Raw genomic sequence first — 20,507 nt, forward strand, 5'->3', positions numbered from 1 at the left:
TAAGAAGGGCTACTAGTAATTAATCAATTATACAGATGTTTCTTGAGCATTATGTATCACTCTGTGATGTGCTAGGAATAAAAACAGGGCTTAAGATCTACTATGTGAGATAGATGCATACTTACATATATAATTACAGTATACCATGATATAGTTGCTCAGTTTGCATTTTGCACAGACATCTGGCCAAGAAGTGAGTGCGGGCTGGGCTCTGATAGACTGCATTCACACAAACAGAGAATCTTTTATAGTTCATCTCCACATATGGGATGTCTGTTCTTTAAAGACTATGATTCAACCAATAATAATGCCTTATCATTCAGTGATTTCCAAATTTATTTAGCAGTAGTCTTCTCTGAAAGAACTCTCACACAGAAACAATGTGTTAGTCCGCATGCTTTGGTTGTAGAGGTCTAGCTCAAATTAGATGTAGAAGAGAATTTACTACTTAATCACATACATTGTAATAAAAGTGGGCACAATGTGCTAAAGAAATACACAGTAGGGCTTTTATTTTTTTTAATTTTTTTTAAAAAATTGTTTGTTTATTCATGAGAGACACACACAGAGAGAGAGGCAGAGAGAGAAGCAGGCTCCATGAAGGGAGCCCAAGGTGCGACTCCATCCCAGGTCTCCAGGATCAGGTTCTGGCCTGAAGGTGGCGCTAAACCACCGAGCCACCCTGGCTGCCCTCACAGTAGGGCTTTTAGAGATGGCTCCAAAGAGGAAGTGATGCTTGAGCCAAATCTTGAAAGATGTTTTCTTTTTTTTTTTTTAATAAATTAATTTTTATTGGTGTTCAATTTACCAACATACAGAATAGCACCCAGTGCTCATCCCGTCAAGTGTCCCCCTCAGTGCCCGTCACCCATTCACCCCCACCCCCCGCCCTCCTCCCCCTCCACCACCCCTAGTTCGTTTCCCAGAGTTAGGAGTCTTTATGTTCTGTGTCCCTTTCTGATATTTCCCACACATTTCTTCTCCCTTCCCTTATATTTTCAAAAGGAGGACAAAATGGGAAAGAGCATGCCATTGCTGAGTAAGTAGCTTGTGCAAAGAGAACTAAAAGAGCATGCCCTGTTTTGGAAATAAGTGGTTCATTAAAATCAGGGGGGAGAGAGAGAGGCTGAAAGTTAATGGCTTCAGGTGGTGGTGATAAGGGAGAGGCAGATCATTAAGGCCATATATGCTTGTGAATTTGCTTTTAGTTTATAAATTATGGGAAGTCATTGAAAGATTTTTTTTTTTAAATTTTTATTTATTTATGATAGTCACACACAGAGAGAGAGAGGCAGAGACATAGGCAGAGGGAGAAGCAGGCTCCATGCACCGGGAGACCGACGTGGGATTCGATCCCGAGTCACCAGGATCACGCCCTGGGCCAAAGGCAGGCGCCAAACCGCTGCGCCACCCAGGGATCCCCACTGAAAGATTTTAAGAGCAAAGTAAAATGAATTAGAATATGTATTAAAATATGTTGGAATTATACTTAGTAGGGATGCATTAATAGACAAAATGCAAAAACTTAGGCAAGAGGATTCAGGCTGACCTACGACATTAGCAGTTCACTGGGATGGGGGAATAGATTATTGAAAGTATTTAGTAGGTCAAATTGGTAGATTTTGGTGATGATGGGAGAGAAAACTTAAGGATGATTCCTAGGATTCTGCATTGTGGAACCATTCATATGATTACATGACAATTAGCATGGTGGTACCACTTATTTTTTAAAGATACTATTTATTTGCTAAGAGAGATAGAGGGGAGAGGAGAGGGAGGGAGGAGGGAGGGGGAGAGAGAGAGAGAGAGAGAGAGAGAGAGAGCAAGGGGAGGAGGGGCAGAAGGAGAGGGGGAGAGAGAACCCCAAGCCGACTCTGCACTGAGCATAGAGCCCCATGTGGGGCTTGATCCCACAAAACTGAGATCATGATCTGGGGAGAAATTAAGAGTTACTCCACTGAACTACCCAAATGCCCCTTGGTGATACCATTTTTTTTTAAAGATTTTATTTATTCATGAGAGACACAGAGAGAGAGAAAGGCAGAGACATAGGCAGAGGGAGAAGCAGGCTCCATGCAGGGAGCCCGATGTGGGACTCAATCCCGGGACCCCAGGACCACGCCCTGAGCCAAAGGCAGATGCTCAACCGCTGAGCCACCCAGGCGTCCCGGTGGTACCATTTTAAATTATTTATTTATTTATTTATTTATTTATTTATTTTTATTTATTTATTTATTTATTTATTTATTTATGATAGTCACAGCGAGAGAGAGAGAGGCAGAGACACAGGCAGAGGGAGAAGCAGGCTCCATGCATTGGGAGCCCGATGTGGGATTTGATCCCGGGTTGCCAGGATCGCGCCCTGGGGCAAAGGCAGGCGCCAAACTGCTGCGCCACCCAGGGATCCCCCGGTGGTACCATTTTAAATAAGAGTCACACAAGGCCAGCAACAGGTTTTGGAGGAGAGACAAAGAACTCAGTTTTAGGCATACTGACCTTGAAATATGTATAGACTGTCCAGGTGGAGATACCCAGGAGGAAACTGACAATGTAGGTCTGAAAGTGTGGAGAGAACTCTGGATTAGAAATGTAGATTGGAAATTATAAGCATAAAGATGGCAGTTAAAACCTGTAGATCTGACCATCTTAGACTCAAAAAGTATGTTTGGGTACCATATGAAAAGCATGTGAGAGGCTGAAAGAGGAAAAGGCATCTATTATGGCCTCCATGCAGGCAAATAGCTTCCCACTAAGCAGTCAGTAAGTGAAATTGCCACTGTTGTGATTTATTCTTTTAGATTAAGGTTCTCTAAGTAATTGCCTCTTAAAAATACCATTGGGAGGAATTAAACAGGTGACAGGGTAGTGTAATGAAGAGAACAACTGAGCAAGGTATCTAGAAATCAGTTCCTAACACTGACTTTGACAGCCATTGACTGCCTGTGTGATGTTTAGCAAGTTACTTTGCCTTAGGTTCCTCATGTAGAAAAAGGAATTAGGACAAGGTGACTTTTAACGTTTGGTAGACTATGATTCAACCAACAATAATGTCTTATTATAGTTTGGTTCATTGACTTTCAAACTTATTTAGCAGCAGTTAGCCTTCTTTGAAAGAACTTTTATGCAGAAACAACGTATTAGGATGTTTTCGTTTTAAGGTCTAACTCAAGTTAGTCTAGAAGACAATTTACAAATTTAACCACACTATGTGAAAAGGTGCAACTGGACCCCATGGGTGACTGGAAATTCAGATTGGTGCACCACCAGGACTTGCTATCTCTCCTTACATCTCTGTGTAATGGCTTCATTCCATGTAAAGCAGTATGTGGCCACTTGCCATTATCAAGACTTCCTCTTTTCTCAGACTACCACTGTAAGTGGAATAGCCCTTTTTTCTTTAAGTTCCACCTGAACACATCCTGGGAAAGAGCGCTGTTTGCTTGGGCTTATGTCAAATGCCCACGCTGTATACAGCCAAGAAGTTTGGGGACTCAGCTGCAGCTGCCACTAGAGTCACCTGTTTATAGAATAGGCAGGAATAGTTTCCCCAAAAGAAAGGAGCACTGTTTGGGATGCCTGGGTGGCTTAGTGTCTGCCTTTGGCCCAGGGTGTGATCTTGGAGACTCGGGATCGAGTCCCACGTCGGGCTCCCTGCATGGAGCCTGCTTCTCCCTCTGCCTATGTTTCTGCCTCTCTCTCTCTCTCTCTGTCTCTCATGAATAAATAAATAAATAAAACCTTAAAAAAAAAAAAAAAAGAAAGGAGCACTGTTTGTAGGAAAAGGAAAGTTACCAGGGAGACAAATAGATGGTCAATATGTAAAATAGAAACTTTCTAGTTGAAGTCTCACGTATCTGGTCTCCTCTGTGTATCTTAGGTGGGTTTGAAAATCCCATGAGGATCCTTGGAATACAGCATTAAAATAATTGATTTTATTGATTGGATAGCATGCCAGGTGCCTACAAGTCCTTGACAAACTGAAGTAGTAGATTTTTATTCATAGTGGTAGTGCTTAACTAGAAAAGTTTTGGAATAAGGAAAGCACAAGAAAGAGTGGTGCTGATGTTGATTGGGCTGGGGTGGAGATTCTGAATATTCAGGGATCAAGGAACTTGAAATGGGAAATATAGAAAGAGGAAGTAAGGGGGCACCAAGATGAACTTTGCCGACTTTGCCATTTTATCTGGAACTAACAAATCATACGGCACACTATATAATGAGAGGAAAATGTTCATCTTTGGCCAGGGTGGTGGGATGGTCTTTGGTGTCATCCACAGTCATTCCTGAGAAAGGAACAAAAGGGGAGGCTGATGGAAAGACAGGATGCCCTGTCAGGAGGTCTGGGAAGTAAAAATTCAAGATCATCTTGGTTAATACTTGTTTAAAAGTTATACTAATGAGTATCAGGTAAATTACATTTAATTATTTTACTAATTACATCTTACTAAATAACTTATATGTGATATTTTCTTTAACAATTATGTGGCTATTAATAGAAAAGTGTATTGAAATCAGTAAAATCAAGTTTAGTTGAATCTTTATCAAATAGTAATAATATTCTTAAATAAAAAACTTTAAACCTTTCCCTTTTGAGCGAGCTGTTCAACAGAACTTCAGAAAATAGATAAAACAACATAGTTCTCAGGGATCTTATAGATCCAGTTACACTACTGACAGAAATAACATGTAGAGATCTGATTTACTCAGATCAAATATTAATTGCTAATTTGGAGAAGACACAGGTGGTCGGTCACTAGAACATCAAGTACTTTTTTTTTTTTTATTGGGAAGGAATGAACAATTTTGTAACAGTGCAAATAAATATAATTGTTGTTTCAGAAAAAAATTGTACCTCACAGTATTGCTATTACCAATTTTGTCAAAAAGGCCTTACTTAAGCCAGAAGCTTTCAATTGGATAAATCACTTTTCTTTAAAGAGAGATTTTTATATTGTGTTATTTTTAATCTTATTAAAATTGAAATGTTTGATGAACATGAAAAATTCCCATGAAATGAGATGTCAAAACAGGTTACCATTTGGTTGCAAACTTTGATCTACTATAAAACTGCTTTTTAAAAATGGCTTAAATGCTAATTTTTTTTTTTTAGTGCTAGTGTTTTATTATTAGAATGTCTTTTGAATTGGAATCTTATGAGTTTTTAAGTATCAGTGAAGATTTAATTTCTCAGCATCTATACATTGCCAACTATTTGAAAATTATTTCTTTGATCTCTATCTCATAGCAAATGAGGAAAACAACAATCTGTTTTTTGGATAATACAGTTATATTTATTAATATACAAAAGTTTTGCTTTCCTTTTGTTTGGTGAGTCAATACATTTGCTATGGTATAAAGAGAACATTCCTGAGAATAGAGATTATTTAAAGTCAATCTGGGGGTGCCTGGGTGGCTCAACGGTTTAGCGCCTACCTTCGGCCCAGGGCATGATCCTGGAGTCCTGGGATCGAGTCCCACATCAGGCTCCCTGCATGGAGCCTGCTTCTCCCTCTGCCTGTGTCTCTGTCTCTCTGTCTCTCTCTCTCTCTCTCTTTCTCTGTGTCTCTCATGAAGAAATAAAAAAAAAAAACTTAATCTGCATTTAATTTGCCTTTTTTAAAATAAACAAACACCTACTGTTCTTAACTCTGAATATCACAATTACAATTATTCAATGGATTGTGATCATTTACTATATAAAATCTAAAGACCAACAATGAACATCTCCCACATAAACCTGAGCTTCAGGACCAGCGCATCACACCATTTATTATTAGCACTGCCTTATCAGCCACAAAGGCTATCCCTTCTTCCTTCCCCCTAGTCCTTACTTGCTAGTTAGCCTGTGAGAATGACAAGATACATGGGTCAAGTAAAAGGCCAGTGCCATCAGCCTTATCCTCCTGGGTATTGTTGTGACTATTTATTTTGTATTACCTTTCATAATTTCATTTCTGGTTGCTCTGTGAGAATTTCCTGTTTAGAGTCTGTTTCCCCTACAACCATTGTGAGCTACTTAAGAATAGGGACTATATATGCTCATCTTTGTATTTCTGAGGCTAAATACAATGTCTGGAACATAATATCCTTCATAGATCATTATCACATATAAGCAAAGAACTACGAATTTGTATATCTATAGGTATTTGAATAGGCTTAAATCTTTGAGGATATGCCATCATCACATTTATATTTTTCAGGTGTTTATTTTCCTATTTTCTTCAACAGTTGGTAGTGTTTCTCCTTGGGGGAGGAGTGTGTGTCAAGGAGAAATGCTATGGCAAAAGGCCCTTCAGGCAGGCAGGCAGGTTTACCATTCTGGGCTCCTGAAGCGACTTGTTTCTTTGTTGTTTACAAAGTCAGAGAGAACTATTCATATATATCAGTCTAGACTGAAGATAGTCGGGAATGAGTGAGTGAGGCTTCTTTTAGCATTAAGGCCATTTTAACACCTATTACAGACGCTGGAACGCGACTGCTACCCAGGGAAATGGAAACTTCACACGGGTGGAAAACAAAGTAGTCCACAGTCCTCTGTGCTAAGGGGCTTCTTTACTCACTTTCTGGCGACAAAAATGAAAGAGGTGCAATTGTCCTTTCGCAATGATGGACTCTTAACACCTGATTAGTTCTGGCTAAATGATGATTTGTCTGTACCATTCCTTTCCCCAGGAGATGAAGGCCTTTGGCATTCAATAATAAGGCCTAATTAATTGCAACCAACACAACGTGCTTAGTATGCTGAACACTACCCCTGTGTGGGGAAAAATACACTGCTAATAATGTACCCTTATGCTGCTTGTTTAAGTACACAGGCCTGGAGCATGCTCCGAGAGACTGTGCAAAAGTGCAACAGCGCTGTTCTGCCTCTAGGGTTGGTATAATTTTTTTGACTACCGGTGGTAAAAAGCAGGAGCTAACCCACAAAAACGTAACTAGACCCGAGAAACTTAAAGTGTCAGGGCCACATTCGCCCAGTGAACACTAATCTTTCTCTACGTGTTGAGGTCTTCCCTGGGGGGCGGGGCGGGGGGGGCGCTGCCAAACAAACCTAACTATCGCGAGGAGGGAGAATCAGAAAATAAATAGGACGGGGATGGCCGCAGGGCGTCAGAGGTTCTTTGATTTACCTTTCGCGACACAGCTTACAGATGTTCTACGTTGAACAAACAAGCAGAACCACCCCGCCGAAGGTGTCAGGAACCTTCCCCTGGCGTCCCCTCACCTCACCTGACGTCGCGTTAGCTCCGGGCCCGCGCTCGGCTTCCCGCTCAGGCAGCCTCCGGCCTGCGAGCAGTAACCGGCGCCGAGTCCGGCAGGAACACAGGCCGAGGAGGGCTCGCCAGTCTCCGACTTCCCACCAGGCTTCCCAGCTCCGCTTGTCGCTCGAGCCGAGACAGGAGAGAAAAGGAGCGACGAGGGCAAAGGAGAAAATGGGTAAGAACCCTGGCAGCCACGCGCGCAGGCGCGCCACGCGCACGGCCCGCGGCGGGGCCGAGGGGGCGGGGCCGAGGGGCCGCCGGAGCTCCGCCTCCTTCCTCCTTCCTCCTTCCCCCGCCCCGTCCCCGTCCCCGTCCCCTCCCCCTCCCCCTCCCCCTCGCGCAGGGGCGTGTCTGACTCTCGCCAGCCCCTCCACGTCAATCAACCCTCCTCCTCCTCGCACTCTCTGCACCTTGTTATTAATCCCAATTCCGACCTCGCGCGGACGCTTCTCCCCGGGCCTCGGGGCTGTGAACGTGGGAGCGAGAGCGAAGGCACCGGAAGCTGGCGTCCCTGTGCAGCAGCCTTGGGCCCGGCAGCGGCAGGCGCAGCAGCAACCCCGCGGCAGCGGCAGCGGCAGCGGCAGCGGCAGCGGCAGCGGCCCCAGCGCCTGGAGGCCAAGGCCAAGGCCAGGCTCTGCGCCGCTCTCGGAGTAACAGCCGCGGCTGCGGAGGCGCAGCGTCCTTCGGCCGTGGGCCGTCGCGTCGGGGGCCGCGGCCGCGGGGCCTCTCCTGAGCGCCCGGGGTCACCGTCCGCGAAACCCAGCGGCGCGGCCCGCGCCCCCCTCCCCGCCCCCCGTCGGCCTCCCCGCTCCCGGCAGCCGCCCTCCTCGCCGCCGCCTCTGCCGTTCCTCAGGCGGCCCGGCCCGGCCCGGCCCGCCCGCCCCGCGTCCCCTCCGGCCGGTGCCTCTCCCCCCGGCGGGCTGCCTGCATGTCTTTGCTGCCCTCAGCCCCGCCGCCACCGCCGCCGCCGCCTCCCCCGCCGCCGCAGCACCAGCACCAGCAGCAGCCGCCCCGCCGCCGCCGCCGCCGCCGCCGCCCGGACCCCGGCGCGCTGAATGCAGGTGAGGAGCGGGCGCAGGCCCTCGGCGGCCCCAGGCCCGGGCGCTGGCGCTCCCAGGCGCCCGCGGGCGGGACCCGGGCCCTGCCGGCGGCGGCGGCGGCGGCGGCGGCGGCGGCGGCGGCTTCCCAGCGGGGCGGGCGGGGGCGAGGCCCGCCCGTGGGTGTTTGTGTTTGCGTCTGCGGCCGCGGCTTGGGAGGGAAGCATCTGGGGGGGCCTGGTGCGCGCGCGCGGCTGTGCCTCCGCTGCCGCGGGCAAATGGCTGCTGTTGCTCCGTGTGGGCCAGAGGGAGAGGATGAGGTAGAGTGTGTTTGCGCCTCGGAGCAGGACCGAGTGTGGGGAGGAGGAAAGCGTCCCCGGGGAGACGAAGCGGGAGAGGGACGGATGTGCGTGTGGGTGCGCGAGGTGAGACTGTGGCGGGCGGGGAGGCGGCCTGAGGACCCGGGGCGAGTGGGTGTGTGTCGGGTCGGAGGCGGCGAAGGTTCCGGGGTGGGGGTGGGGGGGTCGGCGCCCGCGGCCTGGCTCTCGGGGGGCGGGCTTCGTGTGTCTGGGACCCCCGAGTGGCGCCCCCCTCCCGCTCTGTGGCCGAGGCCCGGGTGCCTCGCGGGTGGGAGCTGCTCGGCCGGGCCGGGCAGGGCCGGGGAGTGTGTGCGCGGCACGCGCGCGGCGGCCAGGCCGGCTGAGCTGCGGGTCGGGGCCGCGCCGCTGCTCCCGGGCCCGGCAGGAAGCGCTCCGGCCTGCAGCGCGGCCTAACCGCCTCGGCGCCCGCCCGCCCGCCGCCCGCCGCCAGCGAGCCCCCCCCCCCCCCCCGCCCGCCTCCCGGACGCCCGGCCCGCGAGGACCCGGGGCGCTGCCTCGGGCCTGGGCAGGTGAGGGTCGGAGGCGGGACGCGCGGATTGCCGTCGCCTCGGCCGCCTCCGCGTCTGCCGAGGAGCGAGGCGAAGGCTTATTTTGGCGTTCGGGCTGCAAGCTCTTCCCCTCCGGGCGGCGGGACCCGAGGGAAAGTGACTCAGAGCAGTGGATCTCGGGAATACTCGGAGCGGAGATCCTTTCGCTTCGTCTCTCCCCGAGGGCCCGGGGGAGGGACTGCGTACACGTTTTCAGGTTCGTTGCACGTATTTTCTCGTGGGTCCCATGCGTGCAATTTTTAAGATGGGATTTTTCCCGAGAGGCGAGGGGAGAAGTGGGAGCTGGCTTTCCTGTCCTGTGGTGTCGGTGGGATCGGGTCGATTTTGTGCATTTGAGATGGTTTTATCCTGCCTCTGCCTCCTAGGGGAAAGGCGTGTACACGCGGAACTGAGGAGGTTGGCGAGGAAGAGGAAGTTACCGTAGCTGTCATCGTCCCTAGCTCGGCCTGTTTATCTTAGGCTGTTCCGATGGATTGTGTTCAGGGAGTTTAGCTGAGCCGATTGTACACGTTGGAAGCACAGTGTTGCGTTTTACTACCCTACTGCTTCTGCTTATCTGTGTTGCCAGTCAGGATAGTCACGTACAAACAAACACGCTTCACTCACAATCCCCAAGACCTAGATCAAGGAGCCTTTATTGTCTACCCGGTGTGTGTGTGTGCTCCAGGGAAGCTGTTTTCGAGAGTGGTCTCGGCAAAGCGCAACTATGAAGATAAATCTGCCGATAGGTACACGCAGTGCGTCGTAGGCCCAAATAGAAATGGTATTTGAACGATTATTTGCTTTACTCCGCCCTCCTTCCGTTTGCATTTCGTAAGCTCATCTAGCTAGGACCCTATGGATGAGGCCCTGGTACAGATTTGATCTTTGCAGACCATGCTCTGTATAATGGCCAGATAGCCCTGTTTCTAAAACTGGTCTCGCAAATGTTCCAGGCTGTGCACTGGGAACAAGAGTGGAGGGAAGAATAGGAGTGGAGAGCTGTTTTCTGTGACCACTGCTGGAAAAACAACATAGGTAGTTTAGTGGAAAAAGGGCTTGTTTTACCTCAGAACTCTGGCTGTGCCATTTTTCTTAGCTGTTTTGACCTTAGCAAGTTACCTAATGTCTGTAAGTCTCTGTTTTTTTTTTCATCTGTAACAAGGAGATAATGCCTTTATAGTGAGGTTGTCCTGAGGGTGGAATGAAAAAAACATGTTTGGCACATAGTAGAGGCTTAGTTAAATATTCCTCCCGCAGCCCTGATTGTGGGCATTGAAAAACATGTGTAAGGACAAATACCCATTTGATAACTGAGAGCAATATTTATGTAATTGTAGGTTAAAAATCAAGGCAATAGAACATTTCAGAGTCCTTTGATAATATGTAAGGTATATATAAACTTTTAATGTTTTTTTTTGTCTTTCCTAGAAATAAGACTGTCATTAAAGTGGCCTTAGTATATTAGTTTATAGAGACTGTCTAGTCATACTTTTTTCCTCTGTATCTTTGAATAGGCCATCTCTCAGTTTTACTACTTTTATGATTCTGGCTATGTAGTTCTGGAAAAAATTGTACTGTATATAGCACATATACATTCCAATACAGTCAAGCATTAAAATGGATCAAGAAACGAGAGTGTAGATTACTTTTACAGATTCATAAAGCATAAGTGCCAAAAAAATTGCTATGTGATTCTTTGAGTTCATGTTGACTGATTTGATAAACAAAAACTTCTTGGAATATATTCTTGGATGGTTTAGGGAAAAATCCTCAATCAACTTTAAATAGTTTTCCATTTTTATTACTCTCTGTGGAGTAGTGAATGTGCTGTTCATTTATTTTTAATTGTGGAGAAAAAAATGATGATACAGAGTTTAAGGTAAAGGCAATGGAAAGGTTAAAGAAGGATTTTTTTTTTCTTTTCTATCTTTTTAAAAATTATTTTGGTGAAGGCAGGATGAAGAGAATGTGAGGAGTTTCATTGGGTTAAGTTTGTAGTATGTCCATTTACTAAAGCCAGGTTTCCAAATTAGGCCTTATTTTTATTTATATCAGCAATGGTAAGCTTAAAAAAAAAAAAACTCTTGTAAATCGCTGAAATTTTAACACTTTTGTGAAGGATAGTAGGGGGAACTTTATTAGAATGAGAAATGTCATGGTTTTTTTTTAAGTATGTGTCTTACGGGCATGTCTGCATTTACAGTGGACAGAATTATCTGCCATATGGTTATATTTAAAGGAAGAATTCTTAAGAATTATAGAGGATAATAAGTAAAGAAACACAGTGAAATAATAGATGATTTTTAATACTTTAAGAACAATAAAATAGAAAATTTTGTTTTAAACTACATAGACATTAGATGTTACAAAGTAGACATTATGAATCACAGTGTTTTAAAACACTTAATGATTTTTTAATTTGGGAAAAGCGAGGAAAACATTTCTTTGTGATCATGAAAATATATTGAACTAAAATATTAAGACATGTGGACAGTAAATTTATTAACCGTGGAACTGCTCATGCTATCATTGTTTAAAGTAATTATGTTTCAACAAAATCAAGGTGGAAAATTATTTAGATTTTAAAATTTAATGTTACTTAAATGGGCTTTTAAACAGTCTTTCCAAAATATCCCTTACAAATGTCTTTAATCGGGGGGAATTGAAATACTTAAGACTTTGTGTATGTATTACTCTGGATAATGCTAATTAGGGCAATAAATACACCAGAATTTCAGTGGCTTAACACATGTAAGTTTGTATTTTGCTCACATGTAACAGTTCTGTGCAGGTGCTCCTGGTTAGCAGGCTTGTGGCTTTCCTCCATGTGGTATTTGAGGGACCCACACTCCTTACATCTATGGCTCTAGTATTCTTTAGGGACTTGGAGCCTTGCCTGTTACTTACAGGCCATTTTTTAAGAGCTCCCAGACTTAAAGTGACAAACATCTGCCCACATTTGACTGGTGAGAATTTGTCATAGAGTCTTATTTGAATGCAAGGGGGAGGAGAATGTAGTCCCCAGATGGTGGACAGCTTGGGGCATTTTATGATGTTGCTTTAGATGGTAGTGTATATTTATGAAATTATGTCAAAAGGGTGAGTTACAATACTTAAAAATTGCTTTCCATCTTCAGAGAGTAAAATTGGGGCAGTTGGTAGGGGGGAGAGAAGGAAGGAGTTAAAGCTACAAAAGGAAGAAGAGCTCTCTTCTATGAAGAATGAATGACAAGTGAAATCTAGCTATTTAAAGATACAAATTTTACAGAGAACATAACAATTGGATTTTATAACCTTTAGTAACGTCTCTCCTTTACTATCTAATTATCTACTGTCATTGTAGTCTACTGGGTTCTGGCTGTTTGAGTTTTTTCTCTTTGTACTTTGAAATCAGTTGACTTTGAATTTCAGTTCCTGGGTTACAGTTTCATGGGAACACAGTTTTGAATTTTTACTTTCTCGTATTAGGATAAAATATTATTATTACTTTATACTTTAAGGAAATATTTAGGTGGACCTTACTGTGTTTTATTGTTTACTGTTGCTGTTTTTGTAATTCTAAAGTCATTTTAATATATGTGAGACTTCACTCAGAACAATAAAATCATTGAATAAACAACAAAGATTTAATTATTAACTTGTGCTCATGGTTCATGATGAGAATACTACAACTTTCTTTGATTAACTGCACTAACAGTGAGCCTCTGGCATATTAAATGAATTTTATCTCTAGACAACTTTAATTTTAATTGAATCATAACTTATTTTTTTATTACCTAGGATTATTGTAATGTGAAACTTTAGCTCTATGTTCTCCTTCACTTATTTTTATTTTATTTTATTATTTATTTATTTTTAAAGGTTTTATTTATTTATTCATGAGAGACACAGAGAGAGGCAGGGACATGGGCAGAGGGAGAAGTAGGCTCCCTGGGGGGAGCCCGATGTGAGACTCCGTCCCAGGACCGTGATAAGGACCTGAGCTGAAGGCAGATGCTCAACCACTGAGCCACCCAGGTCCCCCTCCTTCTCTTATTTTTATTCTGAACGGTTTGGTTAAGGATCTGAGAAGTCATATATATCTGTATTCCTCCAAGGAAGACTTTTGAGTAGTCTTGTTAATATCTCCATGGTACATATTTTTAATATTTTGTATTTTGAAAATTCAAGCCTTTTTTTGGGGCCCATTCTGAATCCATTATTATACTTGGTTCTAAAGTATGAAAGAAATAAAAGAAACCCTTGCAAAGCTTGTAGGTTATGAGGAAAGGAGATAAAACTTGTAATTTAGTTTTTTCAAAGCAATGAATGAACAAGCCCAAGTCACTAAATACAGTATAAACCACAGACATTCTGAAAGGGAGTAACATGAAATAGAATGGTGGATGGGTCAGGGACTACTTAAAAAACTGAAAACATTTTTTTGGGTAACAGCTTTTTTTTTTTCTTTTTAAGATTTTATTTATTTATTCATGAGAGACACAGAGAGAGGTGTAGGCAGAGACACAGGCAGAGGGAGAAGCTAGCCCCATGTAGGGAGCCTGATGCGGGACTCGATCCTGGGAGTCCAGGATCACGCCCTGGGCGAAAGGCAGGCTCTAAACCAGTGAGCCACCCAGGGATCCCAGGTAACAGCTTTTTTGAGATAGAATTCACTTACCGTAGAAGTAGCCCATTTAAAATACGTAATTCAGTGATGTTTAGTGTATTCATAGTAGTGCAGCCATCATCACAATTTTAGAACATTTAAATTACCTGAAATATAAATCCTATATTCTTTGAGGGTATTCCCCCACCCCCCTTCTCCTATACCCTTACTTCTAGGCAATCGCTGATTTGCTTTCTGACTATGTTTGCCTATTCTGAACATTTCACACAAATGGAATCTTAATGTAATATGTGGTCTTATTACAGGCTTATTTCACTTACCCTGTTTTCAAGGTTTCATCCATGTTGTAGTAATTCATTCTTTTTATGGCTGCATAATATGCCATTGTATTGATATACACTACATTTTGTTTATCAGCTAGTGGACATTTGGGTTATTTCTATTACTTGGCTATTATAAGTAATTCCATTATGAACATTCATATACAAGTTTTTGTGTACATAGTTTCAGTTCTTTTGGGTAAATGCCTAGGAGTGGAATTGCTGGATCATATACCTCTATGTTTATTTTCTCCTTTTTTTTTTTAAAGATTTTATTTTATTTATTCATAGAGACAGAGAGAGAGAGGCAGAGACACAGGCAGAGGGAGAAGCAGGCACCACACAGAGAGCCTGACGTGGGACTCGATCCGGGGTCTCCAGGATCACGCCCTGGGCTGCAGGTGGCGCTAAACTGCTGTGCCACCGGGACTGCCCTATTTTTCTCCTTCTTAATTAAAGATTTTATTTTTTAAGTAATCTCTATACCCCGTGTGGGACTCAGACTCAACCCTGAGATCAAGAGTTGCATGTTACACTGACCAAGCCAGCTAGGTGCCCTATGGTGCCTCTGTGTTTAAAGTTTTGAGGAACTTCTGTTTTCTAAAGCACCCTCACCATTGCCTGTCCCTACCAGCAGTATATGAGGGCTCTAGCTTCTCTACTCCTTGCCAGCATTTGTTATCTTTTTGACCATAGGTCTCCTAGTGAGTGTTAATATCTCATTGTGGTTTTGATTTGCATTTCTCTAAAGATGCTGAGTGTCTTTTCATTTGTTTTTTGCTATTTTTGTATATATTTGTTTTGAGAGATGTGTTTTCAAATCCTTTGCCCACTTTTAAATGAAGTATCTTTTGTCACTGAGTTGTAAGAGTCTTTTATATATTATAGATATAACTATTATAGATACAAATATTTCCTGCAGCTTGTGAGTTACTCTTACAGATCCTTGATGATGTCTTTTGAAGAATAAGTTTTAAATTTTGATGAAATCTTAATTTTTTATTGATTGTGCTTTTTGTCATATCTGAGAAACCATTTACTAATCTAAGGTCACAGAGATTTACTCTTGTTTTGTAGTAAGAGTTTCTTAGTTTTGATACTTATATTTAGATTTTTGATCCATTTTGAGTTAATTTCTGCATATGACCTGATATAGGGAGTCTAACATTGTTAGAGACAAACCATGAGAGACTCCTAACTCTGGGAAATGAACAAGGGGTAGTGGAAGGGGAGGCAGGCAGGGGGATGGGGCGACTGGGTGACTATCATAAATAAATAAAAAAAAATTTTAAATTGAATTGTTTTATTTTTGGGTTCATTGAGTGTATAAACATACAATTGGTTTTTGTCTATTGATTTTGTACCTTGCAACCTTACTGAACTTGTTTATTAAGGGATGGTATAATTTTTTTTATTTATTTATGAGAGAGAGAGAGAGAGAGAGAGAGAGAGAGAGAGAGAGAGAGAGGCAGAGACACAGGCAGAGGGAGAAGCAGGCTCCATGCACCTGGAGCCCGACGTGGGATTCGATCCGGGGTCTCCAGGATCGCGCCCTGGGCCAAAGGCAGGCGCTAAACCTCTGTGCCACCCAGGGATCCCTTGAACTTGTTTATTAGATCAATATTTTAGTTCGTTCCATAGCATTTTCTGTATAACAAAGGTCATGTTACTTGTGAAGATAGTTTTTACTTCTTTTCCAATATGGATGTGTTATTTCATTTTCTTGTCTAATGGTCTTGGCTGAAATCTCCAGTGCATTGTTGAAAAGTATCAAGAACAGATATCCTTGTCTTGTTCCTGATCTCAGGGGAAAGCATTCAGTCTTTCACTATTAAGTATGTTAGCTGTGGGGTTTTCATAGATGCTCTTTGTTAGGTTGAGGAAATTCTATTTCTAGTTTGTTGAGTGTTTCCTCTCATGAAGGGATCCCTGGGGTGTTAGGGTTGAGTTGAGGGAAGTATGAAATATGGATTACAAAAGTGAAGATACCATGTCCAGTAATGAGTGGCAGGTAATAATGCTTTAACCTATTTGAGAAAGAGGAGCTAGCTTTCACCACCTTCTTTTCCCTCATTTCCTCCCCTCCCTACTCCTTTAATGTTCTTTAATTGCCTTCTCATTAATCCATGAACACGTTAGGAGACTCCTTAATCTTTCACTGAAGATTTTTTGAATAATTCAGGTTTCTTGAGTAGTGGAAAATGTTGTTTCTTTTGAAAAATATTCAGTAAAAACTGTGGGGATTTTTTTTTTCTGATTACATTGATAGCTAGTGTGGAGGGGGACACAGGAAGCAGAATACTAAATTATAAATGAGCTAACTTTAGAATTAAGATGGGAACACACTTTTGTGATTATTGAGGGTATTGTTAATTAAGAATTCCATATTTACTTGGGACTTGGTTATTACCTGACTTTTTCCCAAAATATTTCAGCATGAATGGTTTTGTTTTTGTAAGTTTTCTAAAAAACCTGATAACTTTCTTAGGAAATTTTGCTCTGCAAAGTAAGGTTATGTTTCCTTTTTTTTTTTTTTAAGATTTTATTTATTTATTCATTAGAGAGAAAGAGAAAGAGAGAGAGAGGCAGAGACACAGGTAGAGGGAGAAGCAGTCTCCATGCAGGGAGCCTGACGCGGGACTCGATCCCAGGTCTCCAGGATCAGGCCCTAGGCTGAAGGCGGCACTAAACAGCTGAGTCACCCAGGCTGCCCAAGGTTATGTTTCACTTATGGTGATTGCCCTTTAAGTTTTGGAACTTAAATAGTGTTCCCATGCAGCTACATTCTGATGAAATTTTGTTTTCTTTTTAAAGATTTTATTTTATTTAATCATGAGAGACCCAGAGCAGGAGAGAGAGGCAGAGACACAGGCAGAGGGAGAAGCAGACTCTATGCAGGGAGCCTGTCGTGGGACTTGATCCCGGGACTCCAGGATCACGCCCTGAGCCAAAGGTGGCGCTAAACCCCTGGGCCACCAGGGCTGCCCAGAAAAATGTTTCAAAAAAAAAAAAAACAACCCACTTATTTTTGTCCATGTTATATGTCACAGAATTAAATAACTTTGGGCTTAGCCAAGAATCTTCTTGTTTACAAGTCAGGATTAGAAAGTGGTAATATATATATATATATATATATATATTTTGTTGTTGTTTGTTTTGTTTTGTATTCTCTTTTGTAGCAGGATACGTTCCATTTTTTTTTAGATCACATTAAAATCTCACTAGAAATAAAAATTTATTTTTAATTCTTTTGAAGAAATAAGTGCACTTTGCTGTGTGAGGGACTCATTGTTCATACTGAATAGATGCCAGGTATTTTGGGGCTTTCATATTGTTTGTTAACAATAGAAATTGGTGACAACAAAGTAGAAGTTATAACACTTTATATTCCCTTACATTCATCTTTTGCAGAGAGAACCTCTCTCTGTAATCTTACGGTTTAGAATCTTTTTCTCTTCCCACATTACTTAAATAGATTCCCTAAATGAGTAACATAGATCAGAGTTATATAATACTAGTTACAAATACTACTAAGAGAACAGAACTAAATATAGGCTATACTAAACTGGAATGTCCCTTTATACAAAGACTTTCTTGAGATCTTTATGTATATATTCACTGCTGTCTGATCATAATGTTTATATTTAAAAGCAAAAAACTGGCAAGAGTATGTTCTGCTATAGGTTCATATTAGTGCAGTTTTCTGCAACTTACAGAATAATATGTTGTGAATAATGTACAGAATGATAATCTTGAAACAATATAAGAATTTTAATTACTTTAAAGTATTAGACTCTTAAATATTAAGTTTCTATTGGCTATTAGCTATTTTATTCAGAGTTTGGAATATAATTTTTTTAACTGGGAAATGGAAGTTATTTATTGGACTACTGAGAACTAAGAACTATGAAAAGCCATACCCTTCTCTTTAAATATGTAATCTCAATTAGTTTTCATGAAAATCCTGTGAAGTAGAGTATGATCTTCACTCTATAGGTAGGCAATAGTGTGAGCCCTTGGATCCTTCACTTCCTAGCTCTTCGGAGAACTCCCTTTTCCATGTTTCAGTTTCCTCATCTGTAATAGGGAGATCATAGTTCTTACAGAGTTGTTCTGAGCATTAAATCAAGTAATACCTATAAAGTGCTTAGAATAGTATGTGGCACATCCATGATAAAAAAAACCCTTAAAATTCAATATGTTAGCCATTACTGTTTCTTTTTTTTTTTTAATTTTTATTTTTATTTATGATAGTCACACAGATAGAGAGAGAGAGGCAGAGACACAGGTAGAGGGAGAAGCAGGCTCCATGCACCGGGAGCCCGACGTGGGATTCGATCCCGGGTCTCCAGGATCGCGCCCTGGGCCAAAGGCAGGCGCTAAACCGCTGCGCCACCCAGGGATCCCGCCATTACTGTTTCTTATTACTAGGAACCATACAAGTAAATAACAAGTCTTAAATATTGGTGAAATCAATATTTAGAATAGGATCTGAAAAATAAATAAATAAATAAATAAAAAAATAGAACCGGATCTGTTTGACTCCATAATACTTACCCTTTCACTACTTATACATATAAGGGATTTAAGCCCTGGTAAATAGCAAGTGTAAGCAGAATATGCTGACAAAGACCATTTAAATGCTATAACATATAGAATACATATGGGTTTGTAATTACAGGGATAAGGAGGAAATAGAAGTTGATCCCTTTATGGTTAGGAGAAGAAAGAAAAGGAAGAGGTAGTGGAACATTGCAGCATCCTCCTTGCTTGTCCTCCCAGCAGCTCCTTTAACTTCTGTTCCATCGTCACCAGAGAAATCTTGCAAAATTCATTTGACATTGCTTCAATTCTCTCCTTAAAATCCTTCAATAGTAGTTACTATTTTTTGGTTGCTTACTATGTGTTAAGGACAGGAGTTGGTGTTTTATATAAAGGGCTTTATATAGTAAATATCTTGGCCATGGGATTACATTATGATCTCTGTCCTGTATTCTTTGTTTTTTGTTGTTGTTGTAGTTTTTTTATTCTTTTAACAATCCTTTAAAAATTGGTATACCTGGATGGCTTAGTGGTTGAGTGTTTGCCTTCGGCTCAGGGAGTGATCCTGGAGTCCTGGAATCAAGTCCTGCATCGGGCTCCCTGTATGGAGCCTGCTTCTCTCTCTGCCTGTGTCTCTGTGTCTCTGTCATTCATGAATTAAAAAAAAAAAAAAAAAGTAAGACCATTCATTGCTGGCAAGCCAAGCTATGGTTTGCTGACCTCTCTGCTAGGAGATTTACACAAAATTTTCTTAGAATCCTGGCAAAATTGATATTATTAATTCCTATTTTATAGTTGAGGATACTGAAGCTCAGAGAGGCAAATTTGATGAAACTCACAAAGCAAGGAAATGACAGAGCTCAAATTCAGATTTAGGTCATTGGAATTCCTAAACCTGTGTACTTTCCAGGATATCCTGCTGATCCTTTTTTTTTTTTTTTTTTTTTAAGAAGGAAGTGGAGACTTCATAGGAGTATATGTAAGACCCATTATGATCTTGTCCTTGTGTACCTCTCCAGTTTTATCATTTTATTACATCTCTGTCCTGAACCTACCTATTCCTTAGGTTTGCCATACTGAATGACTTATAGCTTGGTTTATGGTTTTATATATACCTATAATACTTTGTGATCTCATTGATTTTTTTGAATAATTCACCTTAGATTGTTCCTACTCTGAGAAATCTTACCTGATGACACTTCGTTGTTTGCTTTATGCTCTTTCAGCTTCCCTAGCATCTTGTGCGTTCCTTTTATATAGCATTTACCATATTGTATTTACCTGGTTTCTCTATTTTTCCATCAGACTGTTGAGTTTTTAAGAGCAGGGATATCTCACTTTGTAGCCCAAGTGTTTGCAGGGGTTAAACCCCTACTCGTATCAGTGTACTTAGTGTTTAGTATATATTAGGGACTTAGTTACTATTTACCAAATGAATAATCAAATGGCATTGCAAATGATAGAAATGACATCAACAAATAGGTAGTAGCAGAAAGGCAAATCCATATTCAAGTATGAGAGGGAAATTTGGTTAATTTCTGGTTAACTTCCAGAGCTTCAGTGGCAACCAGGAAGCTGATAAGGTATATTGGAACATGATTTTTTGGGATGGGTTTGAATGCCTAGGTAAGGAATTTTAGTTTTATCCTATTGTTCACCTCTAGAGCAGCTTAAGCGGTCTTTTACATCTATAAATTCAGGGTCTCATATTAATGTCTGAATTTTGTTATATTGTTTTAGATACTTCGTAAGACAGCAATATATTACTTTTGATTAGTAGTAATTGCAGATATGGGTCTAGAATCCTGTAATTACAAATATGACTCT

At 42.1% G+C, this 20,507-nt stretch overlaps 1 protein-coding gene and 1 long non-coding RNA gene across 4 annotated transcripts in view; one reads left to right on the plus strand and one right to left on the minus strand.

Annotated features, from left to right (window-relative positions):
- Positions 1-923: 923 nt before the first annotated feature.
- LOC129501813 (uncharacterized) lies at positions 924-7,369 on the minus strand. The gene is made up of 3 exons (XR_008662818.1): positions 7,231-7,369; positions 2,497-2,556; positions 924-1,424 (listed from the first exon to the last, which is right to left on the minus strand). It is a non-coding gene; the product is annotated as an uncharacterized LOC129501813 (long non-coding RNA).
- CNOT6L (CCR4-NOT transcription complex subunit 6 like) overlaps positions 7,308-20,507 on the plus strand; it is a 113,692-nt gene continuing 100,492 nt past the window's right edge. Inside the window, exon 1 of one of the 3 annotated variants that reach the window (XM_055313093.1) lies at positions 7,308-7,437. Coding sequence is in view for 1 of the 3 variants with exons in the window: in XM_055313091.1 (XP_055169066.1) it covers positions 8,615-8,619 (5 nt within the window). In the remaining 2 variants the exon portion in view is untranslated. Of the gene's footprint in view, positions 7,438-8,044; positions 8,324-8,534; positions 8,620-20,507 lie in introns of those variants that run through there. The other 2 variants (XM_055313092.1, XM_055313091.1) reach the window with 2 other exon arrangements.

This window comes from Nyctereutes procyonoides, unplaced genomic scaffold (assembly GCF_905146905.1).
Source record: "Nyctereutes procyonoides isolate TBG_1078 unplaced genomic scaffold, NYPRO_anot_genome, whole genome shotgun sequence".
Taxonomy (NCBI): Eukaryota; Metazoa; Chordata; class Mammalia; order Carnivora; family Canidae; genus Nyctereutes; species Nyctereutes procyonoides.